Source organism: Podarcis melisellensis (assembly GCF_964234715.1).
Source record: "Podarcis melisellensis genome assembly, chromosome: 14".
Classification (NCBI taxonomy): Eukaryota; Metazoa; Chordata; class Lepidosauria; order Squamata; family Lacertidae; genus Podarcis; species Podarcis melisellensis.
In genome coordinates, this window is record NC_138546.1 from 40,441,540 (window position 1) to 40,461,520 (window position 19,981).

Below are 19,981 nucleotides of genomic sequence, written 5' to 3' on the forward strand. Positions count from 1 at the left end.
AGCAGGAGGCCCCATTAGCTAAAGTGGTGCTTCAGGTTAAGAATAGTTTCAGGTTAAGAACAGACCTCCGGAACGAATTAAGTACTTAACCCAAGGTACCACTGTACTGTAGTTCATACATTAGTGACATTCCCTAAAAGTTGGGAATTTGTGGACATGCCCTAACGGCCACATTGGGTTGTTGGAATAGAGCACTGTTTCCCAAAGTTGGGACTCCATCTGTTTTTGGACTACAACTCCCATCATCCTAGCTAGCAAGAACAGTGATTAGGGATTATGGGAGTTGTAGTCCAAAAAAACCAGCTGGAGACCCAACTTTGGAAAACGCTGACCTGCATAGTGTGAGCAATATTGCAGCTGTTAAGTCTGCATTCTTCATGTTGCTCATTGGTTCCACTTTACTGAGAAGAGAGGAGAGCTGGAGTTTGCAAGTTTCGCCTCAGGGATAGGGTGGAAAGGGTCTGCCGCGGATCTTTCAAGTGCCAAGGTGACAGAAAGGAGTGCCTGCTATCGCCCATGTGCAGAGGTCCTTTTGGCAAATGTGTTAAGGACCATTTGCTTGACAGCTCGGGAGGCAGGCTTACCAGAAAGAGGACCTGGAATCTGTTCCAGGACATTATTGCTTGGGGAAACGCAGCAGGACCAGCTGACAAAATTATTCCTTTCGAAGAAAAGAAATGAGTGGCATGACTTCGACGGTTTTTAAAAAAAGAAAAATAAATGGAGAGAGAAAAGGCAGCCTACTGCAGCGTGGTCCATTATTTGCATTAAAGCTGATTTAATTCCACGGCCTTTGAGCCGGCTTAATTCTAAGTACCTACTGCTTAACTGGACTGTGGATCTGATTGATAATAATAAAAATAATGCAAACAGCGGGAGAGAGGGAAGAGCTCATCCTTCAGCAACTAGCCATTGACCGAGGCGGGTTTTTTGCAGGCAAATATGATGCATTAATATTGCCAAGGTCAAAAAGTCCGAGGGTAATTGTGCCGTGTTAAATGTATTAATCAAAGCTTCCGAGGGGCCAATTTAATCTGTAAACATTTAGGCACAATCCAAATGTCACCTGCTCGTTTGGGTCATTTCCAGTGTCATTAATTTGGATTTTTGCATTGTTCTTATGGATAATAATCCTTCGTTCCCATGGCAACATGACAAGAACAATATAATGAATTATTTTGATTTTAAAAAAAGAAATACATATTTATTTTTTGTTTTATTTTTAAGTTGTCCAGCCTCTCAACAAGTTGACTGCAGGAATGGAGGGGACTATTCACATACTACAGCCATAACTCAGTGGTTGAGTCTATGCTTTGCATGCAAAAGGTTTCAGGTTCAATCTCAGGTGTCTCTGGGTAGAGCTGGAAAAGACCCTGTCTTAGAGAGACACAGCTGGTCAAGGATACTTAATACTGAACTAGATGGACTGACTTGACTTGATATAAGGCTCTGACTTGATATAAGGCGGCTTCTAGGGCTGGGCGATATCTAGGCTGGATCTACATTGACCGGTTAAACGTTATTCAACATACAATTATACAACGTTCAATGCATTTTCCCGTTGACGTTGGCTAGCTGCTCTGAAGCTCCCTCTGGTGTCTCATGTTAATAACGCCTATTTAACACTAAAAACCACAATTGCAATAATATAATAATAATAATTTATTTTTTATACCCCGCCCATCTGGCTGGGCTTCCCCAGCCATTCTGGGCGGCTTCCAACAAAATATTAAAATACAGTAATGCATCAAACATTAAAAGCTTCCCTAAACAGGGCTGCCTTCAGATGTCTTCTAACAGTCTGGTAGTTGTTGTTCTCTTTGACATCTGGTGGGAGGGCGTTCCACAGGGCGGGCGCCACTACTGGGAAGGCCCTCTGCCTGGTTCCCTGTATCTTGGCTTCTCGCAGTGAGGGAACCGCCAGAAGGCCCTGGAAGCTGGACCTCAGTGCCTTCCCCTGGTTTTCAGCATTGTGATAAATCACCAGCTAAACATCACAATATGCTAATATATAACAATGTCTGAAATAAGGATGGAGCAATGTAGAGGCATTGACTGGCTGGAGGTCCCGGGCCTCAAGGAGGTTAAACTGGCCTCAACCAGGGCCAAGGCCTTTTCAGCTTTGGCCCCAGCCTGGTGGAACTCTCTATCGCAGGAGACCAGGGCCCTGCGGGACTTGACATCCTTCCGCAGGGCCTGCAAGACTATGGTTGTAATTCGTGGGCAGTCATTTAATTTTATCCTGATTCTCATTTTTAAGCTGTATTTTAATCAATTGTTTGATTGTGTTATAATGTATTTGATATTTGATGTTAGCCGCCCTGAGTCCGGTCTTGGCCAGGGAGGGCGGGGTATAGATTAAAAAATTACCGTATTTTTTGCTCTATAAGACGCACCGGACCACAAGGCGCACCTAATTTTTGGAGGAGGAAAACAAGAAAAAAAAAATCTGAAACTCAGAAGCCAGAACAGCAAGAGGGATCGCTGCACAGTGAAAGCAGCAATCCCTTTTGCTTTTCTGGCTTCTGGGATAGCTGCACAGCCTGCATTCGCTCCATAAGAAGCACACACATTTCCCCTTACTTTTTAGGAGGGAAAAAGTGAGTCTTATAGAGCAAAAAATACGGTACTTTGTTACTTACTTTTCCCACATTGCGGTTTTTGTGTGGCGCACACACGTACACACACACACACACCATGATTCACAATATATTGCCAGGTCACAAATGATGAACGATTATCGCAATATGGACTTGAGACCGGTTCTGGACAATATATTGATATATCGCCCAGCCCTAGCAGCTTCCCTTGTTCCTAACTCAAGGAATTAGACTAGGACCAGAGGTAAGGAACCTCTGACGTTTCAGATATTGTCAGATATATAGCTCCCATCACTTCCAGCCAGCGTGGCCAGTGGTCAGGGGTAGTGGAAGTTGTAGTCTAACATCATCTGGAGAATCAAAGGTTTTCTCATCCCTAACTTAGAGCCAAAGCAGGTGCCTCTTAGGAGGTCGGTAAATCTCTCTAATTCAGTACTGGCAGTAGCTCTGCAGGGTCCTCACCTGCCAACAAGACCCTTTAGAGCAGAGATGGGGCACTTGTGGTCCTCCAGATGTTCCTGGATTTCAGCTCTCAGCATCCTTGACCGATAGCCAGGTTGGCAAGGGGAGTTGGAGTCTAGCAACATCTGGAGGGTGAAGCAACAACACTCGGAGTGTCAGAGATTGGAACAGGAACTGGGACTTTTCTGAATGCAGTGCATCTGCTCTGCAACCCAACTACCTTCCTTCCCAAAATAAATGCATATGCAATACAGTGAATTGGCTACACAGGAACTGCAACACATCACAGCTTCTCTGAGCTTATACAGGTGGTGTTTGTTGGGGGGATGCAATCATCTGAGGTTCTGTAGGACCTACATTAATTCTTGACCTGGACATTCGGTGGAAACTCATGAAGCAGCTCTTAGAATTGCGACCCAGTGGCAGCAGTTTGTTCATTTCCAATTCAGTTAAATAAACCAGTTAAGACCTCACGGCTTGGTTGTAAACGGATCGATTCATTTTAAAGATTTATTTCCTGACCTGTTTACTTTCATTTCCCCAAACTTCTTGCCTTGTTCCCTTTGTCTAACAAAGGTTTTGAGCCCTCTGAACAGGGAGGTTTCCAGATTTTGTAGAGCACTTGGGATACTGTCAGTGCAAAATAAATTTTGGGTAACATGAAGGAGCCACTTCACGGCTGAGTAGGGGTTGTTTGAAATTGGGGCTTCTACATCTATTGCAGTATACCAGTTATTTGGTTGGTGAAGTTTATGGCTTAATTCAATGGGCCTAAACTAGTTTAGACCCAATTTTACAATGGACCAGGCTTGTGAATGGTATATTGAAAAACTAAATGCAGTAATTAACTTTTTTACTTTTTTCATATAGGACACTCAACGTCCTAAATCCAGAAACAGTAAAACCAATGTTCTCAGGCTTAATTTGGTTTCGTCCAACATACACCTTAACTCCAAGTAGTAATTTTCCTAAAGTGCTTTACAACTTGTGTTGTTAAAAGGAGAAGCCAAAGCAGACTGTGGAAGCGTTCAGATCAGTTCACTTCCAACTAACTCAGAGAAATTAATTCACTGGTTCAAACATCTCTGGATTACACCTGAAAGTATAATTTTCTATAATTTCTGAATGAACTGAACATGAATTAAGTTCCTTTTTCAATGGAAGTTTGGCTGATTTTTAACTCAATTCAATAATTTATAAATCGAGAGGCTTCATCATGATTAATTCTGTGTCTGATTGTGGCCATTGCATTTACAATTTTTTACCAACCTGACAAGTAATTCTGATGCTTAAGCTTAAATAATGTAAAATGGGGGAGGGAATAAATAAAACTGATGCTTAAGCTTAAATATTGTAATATTGGGGGGGATAAATAAAACAATTGCTCACATTACACCGTGGGTGTGTTTTGGTGCCTCCTTCATAGAATCATAGAGTTGGAAGAGACCACAAGGGCCATCGAGTCCAACCCCCTGCCAAGCAGGAAATAAGCAGAAGATTCTTAATCTTCTGAAGTATAGCAGAGCAGCTTGAAAAATTCAAAGAGGTGAAAAAATTGCTGAGGACCACATTAATGAATTGGGAAGCAAACTGAACTGGAATAAAATTAGTTCCCTTTAGAGGGCAGGACAGGGTCTTGAACTGGAACAAATATCTTTTTAGAGAGGATAAACTGGAACTGAAGCTAATTCTTTTTTGTGGTTAGTTTAAAGTGGATGCTGATACTTATCAGCTCTTCGTGGCCTTACCAAAGGAGAGGGGAGCAGGGACCGGACACTGCTAAACTATGGCTTGGTGCTACATACATCCCCAGAGTGCCTCACTGGAATGGGGCAGGGATGCTATGCTAGCTTCCTAGCAGGTGGATCACTGCCGGTTACTGGAAGGGTTAGGGGTAAAGTGGCAGGGAGGTTGATGTGGTGCAAAAGCAACAGATTGGCTTTGCTGGCGAGTTTGCACTGGATCAACCTCCACACCATACTGGTAAGCAATAGCGATCTGCCTACTGGAAGTCACAGGTGCCAACTCCTTGGGGCCCTGGGTGACTGAGCACCCACAAAATTCCCCACAAAGGGGCCGGGCACCCACAAATTTCGGTGCCAAGGCCATGCACATTGCATGGCACCACGGCGCTGGGAACCCACAGTTGCAGGGCTAAGCTGGCTCTCCTGCTGGAAGTTCAGCGTATTGACTCTGTTACATCCAAATCAGAACAGAATATCTGACAGCAGGGAGAGATGATATCAGGGATTGCTAGATTTTTATGTGGCTGCCCTGTGTGGTGAAATACTGAACCGCAGCTGAACACCCAGTGCTATACCAGCTGCATTGGCTCCCGGTGGAGTACAGGATCAGGTTTAAGGTGTTGGTTTTAACCTTTAAAGCCCTATACGGCCTAGGACCCTCGTACCTACGGGACCACCTCTCCTGGTATGCTCCACGGAGGACCTTACAGTCTTCAAACAAAAACACCTTGGCGGTCCCGGGCCACAGGGAGGTTAGGCTGGCCTCAACCAGAGCCAGGGCTTTTTCGGCCATGGCCCCGATTTGGTGGAAAGCTTTGTCACAAAAGACTAGGGCCCTGCGGGATTTGACATCTTTCCGCAGGGCCTGCAAGACAGAGCTGTTCCACCAAGCCTTTGGCCAAGGCACAGCCTGACCCCCTCCTTGGTAATCCTCACAGAACTCTAGCCCAATGGCTGCCATTAATTTGATTTGAACTGATTTTAAAATGAATTGATTTTAGAATGCTGTATTACTTTACTGTTGTTAGCCGCTCTGAGCCCGGCTTCGGCTGGGGAGGGTGGGATATAAATAAAAAAATTATTATTATTTATTATTGCAGCTTTCCCGGTGAAGAACTTTCCTGACCCCATCCAACTACTGGGTTTTCCTGGACAGGAAGAAGCAAATAAGCCTTCCTGTTGTGCCTGATCCTGCCTCCTCAATTAGTCTTCAGTTCTGCTTCCTGTTGCATCTTGGCTTGCACCTCAGGCCTGCCCCTGATTTGCCCTCGACTTGTTCTTTGGTCCCAACCAATAACATGCCCTGCTGCCTCAGTAGCTCAGTTGGTTAGGATGTTGCTGATTATGCCAAGATTGCAGGTTCAGTCCCCATAAGGGACAGCTGCATATTCCTGTATCACAGGAAGTTGGACCAGATGTTCCTCAGGGTCCCTTCCAACTCTACAATTCTATAATTCTGCTTCTTGGTTTGCCTTAGGTTGCTCCCCATACAAAGGCCTAGCCCTGACAAATCCCTGCTTGGCCATAAACCTGAATACGAGTCAGTGACCTCACTCACAAGGCTGTCCTGAGGAGAAAATGAGGGCTACATCACCCCCAGGCTCATTTGAGAGAGTAGGGATACAAATACATCAAAAGAAAACATGTAATAAAATTCCCTTCCATCATAAATTATTCTGAATCCAATATTCCCAGAACTGGGAGCAAGACACAAAGAAATGTTGCATCTTGTTGGGTGTTCTCCTCTGGTCTAAAATGGTGGACCTAACAATGTAACCCTATCCATGTCTACTCAGAGGTGAGCCCAAATGAATTTAATGGGACTTATTCCCAGATTAAGCATGCACCCAACTGCAGTCTAAGGAGAAAGGTGTTACCTGGGAGTAAGTCCCATTAAATTCAATGGGATTTATCCAACTGGCTAGGCCCATTGGAATGAACGAACTTAAGCTAGTTGGGTTCATTAATTTGAATGGGTCTACTTGAAGTAAGACTAACGTTGACTACAACCCAACAGCATTTACCTTTGAGGGGACATCATTTGGGCCAGGGTTAGCAGCCTAAATCAAGTTGTGCCTCTTTTATACATTCCAAAATAAGGCCCTCGACTTCCAAACTCAATCCTGAATAGGTATGGGGAACTGACTTAAAATAATTTGATTTAGAAAACACCACATCACCAGCAGAATTGATGCTTACTCCCTGAGAGTTCCATCGCACCTTATGTTTTCTAGTAATCATTTTGCCATCCATTGAAAGCGCTCTCATGCCACTTTCACCAGTCATGGATAATCCTGGGAATGGTAGTTTTTTTAAAGGGTGCTGAGAACTGTAGCTTTGTGAGACCAGCACCCCTGACCAACTACAGTTCCCCAGATGTTTTATGGGAAGCCACGACTGTTGAAGTGGTTATAAGGGCACTTTAAATGGATGGTGTAATCTTCCTCTTTCCCCCTTCCCCTCGGCAGGTGTGCCTGCTAAGCTGCATTTAGGCCGGCCTAGAACTACCCAGCACAAAAGAAACTGCCCGTTCTGGATGTTAACTTTAGTTACCATAGCCAGACAATGCTGCCAGTGGTGTGGAAGAAAAAATGGCTGTTGCCAGCTGTGTTGTTCACAGTCGGATGGTTTCTTCAAATGGTTATAGAGCCAGTAGCCTGGTGTGGCCAGAGACATGATGATGGATGAGCAAGGCAGAGTGTCCAAGTCAAAAGAATGGCAGAAGTTCACTTCAGGGTTGTTAAAATGCAAATCTAGTTTAGTTAACCAAAGCGTGACGGGCATAGAAAAAAATTAAGGGAAGAAGCACACCTCAATATCTTATTATGCACACACAAATATTTATATATGCAAGTTTAAGTGGAGTTAATATTAGCCCCAGTGAATGTGAATAGCTGGAGAATGTGCAGAATAACCAATATGCGTGCACATTAACATGATATGCTAGAGAGTATGCCTACACTGGGTGGCAAGCCTACATGCACCTACTTCTGAGTAGGCATGAATAGAATTGAATAGAATTGTGCTGTTAATAGCACAAATAGCAATTTCCTCCATTGTGAGAGAAATGAAACACATCTTTTGGATAATGCACACATTCACTGATGCGTACGACTCCATACAACAACTATATTGCTACTGTATGCCTGATAGAATTTGTTTTAATTTTATCTTTGCTTTAAATTTTAGTTAACTGCAATTAATTATGTGTATAAATTTATGCACATTTCCCAAATCCTCCTTGTTAATGTGCAACAATTACCAGATACTGTGCATGTTCCCTGGCTTTCCCAATTAATGTTCTTAAATTTACTGTAACAAATCCACACTGAACCCTCAGATTTAATCTTTGTTGTTATATAAACACTGACATTTGGAACGGAAGCATCTTCTCCTCTCTTTTAATATATTTTTCACAATAAATGAGCCAACAGCTGCTTTAAGGCATGACCAGGAAAAGAAAACAGACATCTCTCTCTTTCACACCCCCCCCCTATTGAAAAACAGTTTGATAAAGCTAGTAATGTGATTTTTCACTGAACTGTTCTTCCATGTGACATGGGAACAAATCTGAACATACTTTCTTTTCAGCCTGAAGTTGGCAGCTATTCACTGAGCAGAGTAACAACTTAATAAAACAGCTTAGATGGATTTTAATGGCAACTGCTGCAGCTTATCGAAGGCATAAAGAGAGATCATCTGTCCTCCCAGTAGTTTTGATGAAAGCAACATTTGGGCTGTTTTAATTAGATTCAGGATTTTTCAGACTGAAATTAACACCACACTCCACCACAGTAAACATTCTCCTGTCCCCTTTCTCCTTAGCTGCTCTTGGGGTAAATTATTAATTTCTGCAGCCATGAGATGTGTGTTGACTTTCTGGACTAGAATTATAGGTATGTTTAATAAGTAAATATGCAGCCGCCTTCTCGTTTTCTCTTTACCTTGCCAAAAAGAAAAGTACTTTACAACCCAACAAAGCTGAAAATGTCAGTTAAGAAAGAATGCAAGAAATAGACAGACTACAATGTAAATGTTTCCCATATTTTAAATGGCATGGACAAGTGATAGGCTGGAAGCCTTCTCTTGCTGAGTACGGGAAGGAATGGAAGGAGAATTCCCAAAGCTCTTGTCTTAAATCTAAGAATCCTAAGGGAGAAGGAAAGTGATTGAACAGGGGTGTTTTTTTCATTTTAATGTTGGCTTTTCTGTAAAATCTACAACAGAACAGAAACATTGTTTTCTCCCTTCCAGGATAATCGGGCTTACCCAGCAAAGTTTATTGGTGACAGAGACAGGAGTACAAACAAAAAGAAACAATGTGTCACAACCAGCTTATGGAACTCACAGCCACAAGGTTGTGGTTATAGCCAGTACCACAGATAGCTTATACAGTGGTTCTCAACCTGTGGGTCCCCAAATGTTGTTGGACTACAACTCCCATCATCCCTGAGCTCTGGCCTTGCTAGCTAGGGGTGATGGGAGTTGTAGTCCAACAACTTCTGGGGACCCACAGGTTGAGAGAGACTGGCTTAGAACATTGGTAGGCAAACTAAGGCCTGGGGGCCGGATCCGGCCCAATCGCCTTCTAAATCCGGTCTGCGGATGGTCCAGGAATCAGTGTGTTTTTACATGAGTAGAATGTGTCCTTTTATTTAAAATACATCTATGGGTTATTTGTGGGGCATAGGAATTGGTTCATTAGATAGATAGATGATAGATAGATAGATGATTAGATAGATAGATAGATAGATAGATAGATAGATAGATAGATAGATGATAGATAGATAGATAGTCCAGCCCCCCACAAGGTCTGAGGGACAGTGGACTGGCCCCCTGCTGAAAAGTTTGCTGACCCCTGTCTTAGAATCATGGAATCGTAGAGTATCATATGGTCCAACCCTCTGCAATTGCAGGAATACGCAGCTGTCCCATACAGGGAATGAACCTGCAACCTTGGCATTATCATCACTACGCTCTAATCAACAGAGCTATCCAGGCTCTTTTTAAAAAAAGATAGGATTGGGCAGGTTCATGCAGGAGAGGTCAATCAATGGCTATCATCGACAGCATCAGCTAAATTGTGGAATAGCAGATGTTGGAGACCATTGATGCAGGTGAGCAGTGGCCTTCCCATCCAGATTGTGAGCTTTCCACAGGCATCTGGCTGGCTGCCTACTGATGGAAGCGATTTTTAAAAGCACCCCACCTTGGAAACCAAGGTATTAAATTGTGATTCATTACAGAATAAATCCAGATGTTCTAAGCCATGGGTTGGGTTGAGTGTAACCAACACAGGTATGGCAACAGTGATTTTTTTTTTAAAAAAAATTAAAAGCTGGAAGAGGTGTCGCCCGTCCCCCCCTCCACCGCTCTTTTGCTGCATTGTATTCCTTTTAACCAAATACAGTAACTCAGTTTTGCACAAATGGATGGGACGTGTTCAGACTGGCTGTTTTCAGGAAAATGCAAGAACGCAGCACATGGGACCCGCTGCTGTAACAAACTGCTGAGATCAAGCTGCCAAACAAACGAGCAAAGGCTGTGTACACGCTGTACCTTTAAGGACCCCCCCCCAAAAAAAAGAATATTGAAAACTGTAGTTTAAGGGTGCCAAAATTGCAGCCCTGTGGAGGGTAAACTACAGTTCCCAGGATTATGGGGGGGGGTGCGTAGGTTGAATGTACTTTAAATATTTGGTGTTTGTGCAGCCTAAACTGAACTAAAAATGTTCAGATGGACCACTATAAAGCGCTCTGGTGTTTTGGGGGGGAAACGATGCATTCAGATAGCTGGCTAGCACAACAGAGGCTGAGGCTGTCGCTGAATTCCTGGCAGAGATGGCTGCATCACACAAAGCAGGTTTTGAAGATGATGTTGTCCCGGCCTGAAGAGCACAGGTAGTGACAGACTGCAGAGTTAAGAGGAGAAGGCTGGGGAAGTGTTTGGTGTAACTAAGAATGCCAATGAAATCAAGCAGATGCTTAAACAGCCTCTGGCTTATACTTTTGGCTCTCCTTTTGAACATAAATTTAAAATTTCTACATGTTAATGGATTTCAAATGGATCAGCTTTTTTTTTAAAAAAAGCAGCTGAGTTTTCGATTAGATACTACAAAACGCATTTAAGGTTTACGACAGAAAATGGGGGGGGGGGAGATTACAGAACTCATCTGGAAATTTCTGCTTTTTTTTGAGCCAGAGTAAATGTTTATGAGATATCTGCCAACCAAAACACAATATGCCTGTCATTCACCCCATTATACATGACTACGCACAGCTTCATTTACTGAGTCAGATATGCAATGCTACAGGGTGCTGAGGTTTTCAAAACTCCCCCTAGCAGAACTTAAAAACAGCTAACCCTCTTTCACAACAAAAGTAATATTACAGCAGTTTGGTGAAGAGACCTTTCTTCCATATAGCAAATGCTCTCTGAAAGACCTTTGCCGAAGAAAAGAGTTTTCAGAAGATTATTTTTTTAATCATTTCATCGGTATGGGAGCAATCCCACACAACAGCAACGTAATTTTTAAAATAAAAACATTATCATCAACAACAGCCTTCTTTTCTAGCACTAAAGCGTCAGTCCTATGCACATTTATCTGGGAGTAAGCCCAACTGGGCTTGCATCTGAGTAAACATGCATAGGATTGCTTGGTAAGAACTTTCAGTGCGGATCTCAAGTCAGCAAAGCATTTCTAAATCTGTTAAAGACAATGTTTATAGCCGTTCACAGTGTGAGTCATTTTGGTAAGCGAGCATTTGCAGTGGCTGCTCTTGGTATAAAGGATGCATCTCTTTAAACCAGCAGTTCTAATTGCACAGTACACAGAAACTACAGTCCTAATTGCATACTATATCTATATCTATATATCACATTCAGCCAGTGACCAGTCAGTCACATTACTGCTGATGTATGCAAAAATGAATAAAAACGCCTATCCCAGTCTATTCCTGCTATAGCTCTCGCCCGTGTATCTCCTAACAGAGATGGGTTTGCGTGTGTGTTTGTGTGCATAAGATGAGGAAGACTATTAATATATGTTCAACAGAAATCATAGTATGGCAAATGCAGCTTTATCAACCGTATCAGGCAATTCGGAGACCAGGAAACTTGTGCTATTCTGGAACTGCACTCTTAATGGGACTAAGCAGCAAACTGCAGCATAATGACTCAGTAGCATCCTCTGCCTGCAAGCTACCCCCAACCAAAGCCTGTTCACTTGCAAGCGAGTACCTCCAGTTTCAGGGTAGCATTTCTGGGGGGGAACAACCCATTCAGGTGCTTTGTTCCGAACGTATTCATCTTTGTTCTGAATTATTTGCAGTCGTCTTGCAACCACCCAAATCAAATAGACTGAGAAAGGAGCTCCCTTTAAGGACGATGAAACATTTTCCACTTCAGAGGAGCTGGTGGAGTCAGAATTTCTATGCAAGATTTACAAATTACGAAATGGGGGGTGGACAGTGAAGGAGTGGGGGGGGGAAGCTTCTTGAATGCTTTTTCTAATTACTCTGTTAAGGTGGCTGGATCAGATGTGGCTGCTCTAGAAATATATAAAGCAAATAGGTGTGGAGGGGGAATGAAAGGAGAAGTTTCACTTCTTTCCATTTCAACAGGAGACGGAGATGGAAGGGAGGAAGAAAGGCAGTCCTTGCCACTACGTGGGGCTAATTCAGAACTGACTCCCTTATTTGTTTCTATCCATAATTGATGGGTAGCTTGTAATAGAGCTCCCTCTATCTCCCAGAGCTTGGCTACTAAGGAGCACGGGAAGCAGCAGACTGCTTCCACCAAGGCTAGCCACTAAATCATTCAGAGTTTGGCTTGTGCTTAGCAGGTGGGCTGGAGAGACTAGGGAGACACACATACATACAGAGAAACAGGGGTCCAAGCCTGTGTTTTCCTGCATGCAAACTAATCCAAGCAACTTATGCACAGCTCCAAAACTGAGGAGAGGAGAGCTGTACCACCAGCATCCCTGGCAATGTCATTTACAATGATGCTCATGGAGTCGGTGTATGTGATGCTCTCAGGCAAATACAGCCATTCCCAAGTGACCCAGGTAGTTGCTAGTGTCATGGGGCCAGACCTTTTCATTTGATTTATTCATGTGTGTGTGTCCCTGCCTCTCCAGTCGACAAAGTTCCCAGATACAAAGATCTACAGAAGAGGAGAGCAACAGAGGACGGTGATCCAGGGACCTCGAAGATCCCTGCAACCAATTTGTCAAGCAATGCCTACATGGGAGTTTTTCAAACCACCCCCTTTTCCCCATATCCCAAATACTCACACTCACACAACCATCTTGTGGCAGTGTGGGTCAGCACCTTTTTCTGCCCAGATTGCCAGCCCCTCCAGGGGGATAAGATGCCCCTGGGCTGAGCAGAAACCGACAGGTGGGCACATCACCCCTCTCAAGGTTTGCCAAGTCTGCACCACCGGAACCTATTTGCAATGCCAACGCTAAAGCCTTGGGAGTGCTAAGCAGCTTCTGAGCGTTTGCAAAGCCTCAATGCTCCCGTGCCCCTAAAAAAACCCCAACAGCCAGATGCATCACAGCCTTGTGACTCACCCATCCTGGGGTGGAGAGGACCTGCTTCCTAGAGGAAGGGTTGCAGCTTAGTGGTGAAACATTTGCAGAAGGTCCCTGGTTCAGTCCCCAAGTAGGGCTGGAGAGACCCCTTGCTGAAACTCTGGAGAGCTGCTACCAGCCAGTGTGGACAGTACTGAGTGCGATGGGCCAAAGGTCTGGGTTCCTGTGCTCCTAGGCTCTCCAGGCAATGGCAAGCCTGAGTTTTCAGGAATTCCGAACCAACCTGGCCAGCCAATGCTCTGCGGACCTCCGAGGTTTTTTTACCTGCTGCTGCTCAGATCTGACACACCAGCACAAAACCTGGTGCCAGTTGCTGCTCTCCGTTCCCTGCCGGTCCATGACCAATTTCCAGCCCTTCTCCTCCTCTAATCCTCTGTACCGCCAGAGGGGTAAAAACAAGCACTCCCAACCCTACCCCTGGTGCAAAACCGTCATGCGACCAAAGCTCCCCAGCTGTCCGCAGGGCTCTTGGCTCCTTCATCCTCCTCCTGTTCCTTCTCTCCTGCTCGGCTGGCCCTTCAGGAGAGCATCTCTCTCCGTCTCCTTGTCGCCCAGCACCCCTCCCTCCGCTTTCTTCCCAAAGCGCAGCCAGCCCTTGCGAAGAGAACCGCTCCGAATCCAAACTTGGCTGGTTCGCTCTCCCAGCCCTAAACCCCGCACGTTTGCTTTCTCGCCTGCAGCCGAGAACGCGATCTTCTCGGTCCGATTCCTCCAAACCGAATACAGTAACTCACAACGAAATAAGCGTAAAGAAAGAAAGAAAAAAACCACCTACGCACAGAAAAAAAGGGGAAGGCAAAAAAAGAAAAGAAAAGCGCAAGAGCGCATCCGACACTGGCAGACCTTGCAACTTTTCAAACGACCATCTAACACGCAGGTCGTCGCCTCCGAGACGCTTTTCGGCAGCCCTCACCTCCCCACAAGCTGCAGCGCCTGCAAGCAACGAGTCAAAAAGAAAATAACCCGCCGGGGGCGCGCGCGATTATCCAAACGTCTCTGCTCAGAAGCCCCATTGACTCCAATGCGACTGACTCCCGGGAAAGTATTGTTGCAGGACTGCGCCTTAACCAACACCCGGTTTCGTCTCGGGACTCTTCCCGTCCTGATTGCCTGTGCACGCATAGACCTAGATATAAACACCCAACACCATTTTCCTCCCCCGGCGAAGCTCCTCCGCGACGCGCGTTGCAAGCCGATCAGCTGTCCTGCGTGTGCACGCCATTCAGACAATAACTAGCCAGCCGTGAGATGCTGAGACGCGCTGTCGCAGCTCGGCTTCTGCCAAGCAAACCGGGGGAGGAGGAGGAATGGCTTTTGCAATCGGCTCGTGTGTGTTTGTGGAAACGTAGCTCTCCTTACCTCATCCACGGACTTGGCGGAGGGGAGATGGAGAAGGAAGCCGCCGCGGGAATACCAAGAGCGAAGGGTGGAGAAAGAATGGCAGTAAAAATAATAATAATAAAATCTGCGATCAAAATATCAGAGTCGAATCAAGAGTCGAGCTCCAGCTCGGCGCTTCCCTGCGAGCGTCGCGTCTGGCCGTCCTCATCCTCGCAAACCTCCTCCTGCAAAAACTCGCGGCGGCAGCAGCAGCAGCGCCGGGACGCGCCGGCAGCAAAACAAACCCGAGCGAGGCAAATGGTGTAATACGATCCATCTCCAGTCACTCCGGCAAAAGGAGCCGAGAGGGGGGAGGCAGCTGCCGCCGCCGCTTCCCTCCCAACCATCAGGCGGCTGGAGAGCTCAGGGTCCCACCCCCAACAGGCTGGGATAAGGCGAGCAGATTTGGGCAGCTCGCCCTCACTGGCTGCGGCGAGGCCCCCATCCCTCCCTCCGCCCCTCCATCGCTCCCTCCTTCCCTGTCTCTTTCCCTCTGACCCTTCAGTGGCCTCCCCACCACCACCCCCGCTTCCAAGGAGCTGCTACAACTCCAAACACCTCCGTTACACTGGCAAAGCTCGCGCAGTGGTCATGAAGGAGCCGTCTTTCTCTCTCTCGTTTTCCCCTCCCTCTCCTCTCCTCTCCTCTCCTCTTTTATTATTCAAGCCTTATTTCAGACATCCTGAGGACAAACAATAGCTGCCAAGAGGCTCTGAATGCACACAGCCCTCCAGGAAAGTTAAGAAAGTTAAGACCCAATTCTTTCCCCCCCCCTTCTCAAATCATTCGCTTTGTCTTTGTCCCCAATCTTCCCTGCAATCCCTTCCTTCCTTCTCTTTTTCTCCGCGCAACACCTCTTCAATGGTACTTACAATGCTGTTGCTAATAATGCGTTGGTTACCTGCCCTCCTCCTGAGGTTCCAGGACAGGTTACAACAATTTAAACACCATGTAAAAAACACAATGTGAAATCAGAGAAACAAGGTGGGCTCTAAAAACTTCCTTCCTTCCTTCCTTCCTTCCTTCCTTCCTTCCTTCCTTCCTTCCTTCCTTCCTTCCTTCCTTCCTTCCTTCCTTCCTTCCTTCCTCCCTCTCTTTCTGTCTCTAAGCTTCTCCCCTCAACACGTTTTTTCCCCTCGTCCTTCACCAGCGAGCCCACAACTATTCTCCAATCACACAACTTTATAAACATGTATAAGTTATCAGAAGTCAGACAGGTGGGGAAAAGAACTCCCATCAAATCACACACACACATGAACACGTTTCCTTTTTCTCAAAGATTGCTTGCTCAAAATTTCTCATTCCTACTTTAAATGACAGTCCTTCAGTACACTGTAATTTGGCAGGATAATGAGAGTCCATTTTCACAGACAAGGTAAAAAAAAATATGGGAAAGGAGGGGTGTGGGAGATCTGAAATGTCTTCAATAAAATGGGGGAGTAATATATAGGGTTTTTTGTTTTTTTAAGTACCATGGGTTTAATCTTGGAAATAAATGCCAAGAATTGACGATGATTTATTAATTTTTCTGCTGAAATATGAATCATTGAAGGCATAGAACGGTAGGGGGAAAATGCACCACTTGGAAAATTGGGGAGGGGGATGTTTCTCAGCTTTATTATTTCAGCTTGGAGGGAAAGCAGAATTTCATTTCAAAAAACATATTGCAGCAAAAACTGATTTTCTCTATCAAGTCCAAGGCTGAAAACCTGCTAAGTAAAATCACCGGGAGTTTGGCCACAGGAGCAGCAATGCACCCCAAGGCTTCAATATATTACTCCCTGTGGTTATTCGCTAACTCTGCAAAGTTGTTAAATCGCACTTGTAACTTTGCCTTAAAAAGCGCTTGGTTTCTCCTTTCACAGACCTGGTCAAGAACTCATATTTACTTGCAAGAAATATTTGTGGCACAATTCTCCCCGCGCAAAAAGCAGAAGCTGACAAAAACTCCTTTTATTTCGATGGGAGTTTTGCTTAGAGAGTTAACAACTGATGTGATTGTGGGGTAGAGGAAGAGAGAGAGGTTTAAAGGTTTGGCCCACAGTACATTCTCTTCAGTGACTGCCAACAAAGTTTCCCAGCCATGGGAATGGGCCATTTTTGGCAGGCAAACCTTTGGATATTTCACTCTGATGTTTTCGGGTGGTGACAGACTGAAGACTACATCACTGCGGCCTTCTGTACAGCTGACATTCAACAGACCCATTTTCTGACACCAGAAGCTTTTGCCTCTTTAGAAGCATAGGGTATTCTTCACGTCTCTCCTTCCAAGGGAGCAACCCAAACGATGCGGGTGTCAAAATCTGCACGCTCAGTGTAGAAACTAGAGTGGTAACCGCATATGTCATCTAAGAATCAAACTGCAAACACACTCACACACGGAGATGCACTGTGTGGGTATCAAGGGGAAGGTCTGTGAAAGGCTTGAAATGTTTTGAGGCAGATCCAAGATGGCATGAGCATTGCAAAACCCTGACAGCCCCAAAGCCATGCCCACAAATACACCCCACTGGCTTTTCCTAAAGCAGTGTCGCCTAGAAAGCAATGAGGAAGAGATAATTTAGGGGCAATATGATAGATATTGGAAGGGCTGCCCTATAAATGATGGAACAAATCTGTTTCTTGTTGCTCCAGAGGGTAGGATCCAAACCAATATGTTCAAATGACAAGAAAAGTGAAAAAATGTTTAGAAGCAGGTTAAAGTTTATTGATAAGGATTTGCTGAACTAACAATTTGAACTGGAATACAAAAAAGGGAGGTATGAGGAGGTCTGGGAAATAAGTTAAAGGAAAATAAGTTATGGAAACTTTGTGTGTTTTTAATTATTTTTACTTTTGTATTTTTTGTTTTTTTCTTTTTCTTTTTGATTCTTATTGTATTAATATTGAAAATTCTAATAAATATCTTTTTTAAAAAATCAAATGACAAGAAAAGTGGATTTGGACAAAACATTAGGAAGAGCTGACGGTATGAATGACAGTGTGACAGCGCGTCTCACAAGGTGGGGTACACTACATATAAACTGGCATCGTGCCACTTTCAACAATCACCCAAAGAATCCTGGGAAGTGTAGTTTATTAAGAGTGCTGAGTGTTGCTAGGAGACCCCTTGATCCCTTGCAGAGCTACATTTCCTAGTTTCCTGGGAAGATGGATTCATTGTTAAAGCACTCAGAGAATTGTGGCTTTGAAGCTTCAAAGAAGCAAGGGGACAGGAACCCTCGCAGAGAGCTCTCAGCACTAAGCAGGATTGCTCTCCCCATTGGCAGAGGGCAAGATCCTTCTTAGTGCTGGGCTTACAAGAGTGATCAGGGACACAGGTGGCGCTGTGGGTTGCAGAGTTTGTAAACCAAATCATTCTTAAACTGGACTGTTCTTAAACCGAGGTACCACTGTATGTGCATATATACCATTTAGCCGTACCACAATCTGATAATAATTGGCTCGTGGTGACATGGAGGTGGGCCTTTTTACTGGTGGCACCCATGTTATGGAACGTGCTCCCTGGTGAGACGGGAGAGGCCTCCATCTGAATTGAATTCTGCTGACTTCTGAAGCTGTACCTGATTACACGGACACCCCTGTGACTTCTCAGCCCGAGTCTCCTGTTTTAATTACTATGTTATTCTAATGGGATTGTTTTATTGGATCTTTTAATTATGAATGTTTATATTTAAATGTTTTAATGGGATGGTTGCACCGTGTATTTTAACTGTGTACTTTAATTATGGATGCTTATACTTTAATGCTCCTGTAATTGGTTTTTCTACTTGTAAACCACTTAGAAGCCCCCCCCCCCTTTTTGGATAAATAAACAAACAACGCCATGTGTCTGATGAAGTTGACTCTGGCCCACTAAAGCTCATGCCATAATCAATGCGGCAGTCTTTAAGACTCTGCAAAGACTCTTTGTTATTTTGGCTGCAATGGTAAGTGTCTCCAGAAGAAAATCTCACTGGGTTTTAGTTCTACAGAAGCATGACTAAGATTGCAGCCTATATTGGCTGCCCCTTTGGAAAGGAAGACAATCTACCGTAGTTTGCATTTGAAGACTTGAGCAAGAAGTTGTATTGTTTGAGTTGAGATGCTGTCAATATACCCTTTGAGGGTAGAGCAGAGGGTAGGAACAGGAGAACAGACATTTTCAGTGGTGGCTCCCCACATATGGGAGGCAATCCTTAGGGAGGCACACATGACACATCACTTTCTAGTTTAAGACGCCAGGGGAAAATGTTTCTTTGTATCCAGGATTTCGGCTCTGGAGGGTTGTAGATGTTTGTGGCCTCGCTTAGTGGGATAGGCCTTTTCTTTCTCTCTATATATATTATTGGAGACATGGGTGGCGCTGTGGGTTAAACCACAGAGCCTAGGACTTGCCGATCAGAAGGTCGGCGGTTCGAATCCCCGTGACGGGGTGAGCTCCCGTTGCTCAGTCCTAGCTCCTGCGAACCTAGCAGTTCGAAAGCACGTCAAAGTACAAGTAGATAAATAGGTACTGCTCCGGCGGGAAGGTCAATGGCGTTTCCGTGCGCTGCTCTGGTTCGCCAGAAGCGGCTTAGGCATGCTGGCCACATGACCCGGAAGCTGTACGCTGGCTCCCTCAGCCAATAAAGCAAGATGAGCACCGCAACCCCAGAGACGGTCACGACTGGACCTAATGGTCAAGGGTCCCTTTACCTTTACCTTTATATATATATTATTAATTGTATTTATTAGTCACTTCTTCACCAAAGCAACCCAAAGCAACTTATAAAAATGGTACAAACATTAAAACCAATAATAAAAACTGAAGCAGAATATGAGATCTCTCTCTCTCTCTCTCTCTCTCTCTCTCTCTCTCATTCTGCTTCATTTTTTATTATTGGTTTTAATGTTTGTACCATTTTTATAAGTCACTTTGGGTTGCTTTGGTGAAGAAGTGACTAATAAATATAATTAATAATAGCAGTAATGTTATATCCAACAAGCAACAGTGTAGTAAACCTATATTCTTAAAGGTTTTTTTTTCCTTAAAGGTTTTTGAAGCTTCATAATCTAACACTTGAAAACATTGAAAAAGGCTTCTCTCTCCCTCCCCCCCTCTCTGTATAGGCACAAATTCTGCACAACAATTGCTTGTAAATTCAGGCCTCTATTGACATGATAAACCATCAGCTACATGGGGAGGAAAGCTCCTTAAATCCTGCAGACATAAT

The 19,981-nt window shown here is 44.6% G+C and overlaps 1 protein-coding gene across 11 annotated transcripts in view; it reads right to left on the minus strand.

The window, feature by feature from the left end:
- Window positions 1–19,981, minus strand: part of SEMA6D (semaphorin 6D) — a 418,773-nt gene that overhangs the window by 72,677 nt on the left and 326,115 nt on the right. For 2 of the 11 annotated variants that reach the window (XM_081888454.1, XM_081888453.1), the window contains exon 1: window positions 12,047–12,168. The exons of 1 other annotated variant lie outside the window; for it this stretch is intronic. In XM_081888454.1, coding sequence (XP_081744580.1) covers window positions 12,047–12,115 — 69 coding nt within the window. In that variant the 5' untranslated portion in view covers window positions 12,116–12,168. Of the gene's footprint in view, window positions 1–12,046; window positions 12,170–13,385; window positions 14,129–14,765; window positions 15,278–19,981 lie in introns of those variants that run through there. 8 more of the 11 variants (XM_081888449.1, XM_081888448.1, XM_081888456.1 and 5 more) reach the window with 7 other exon arrangements.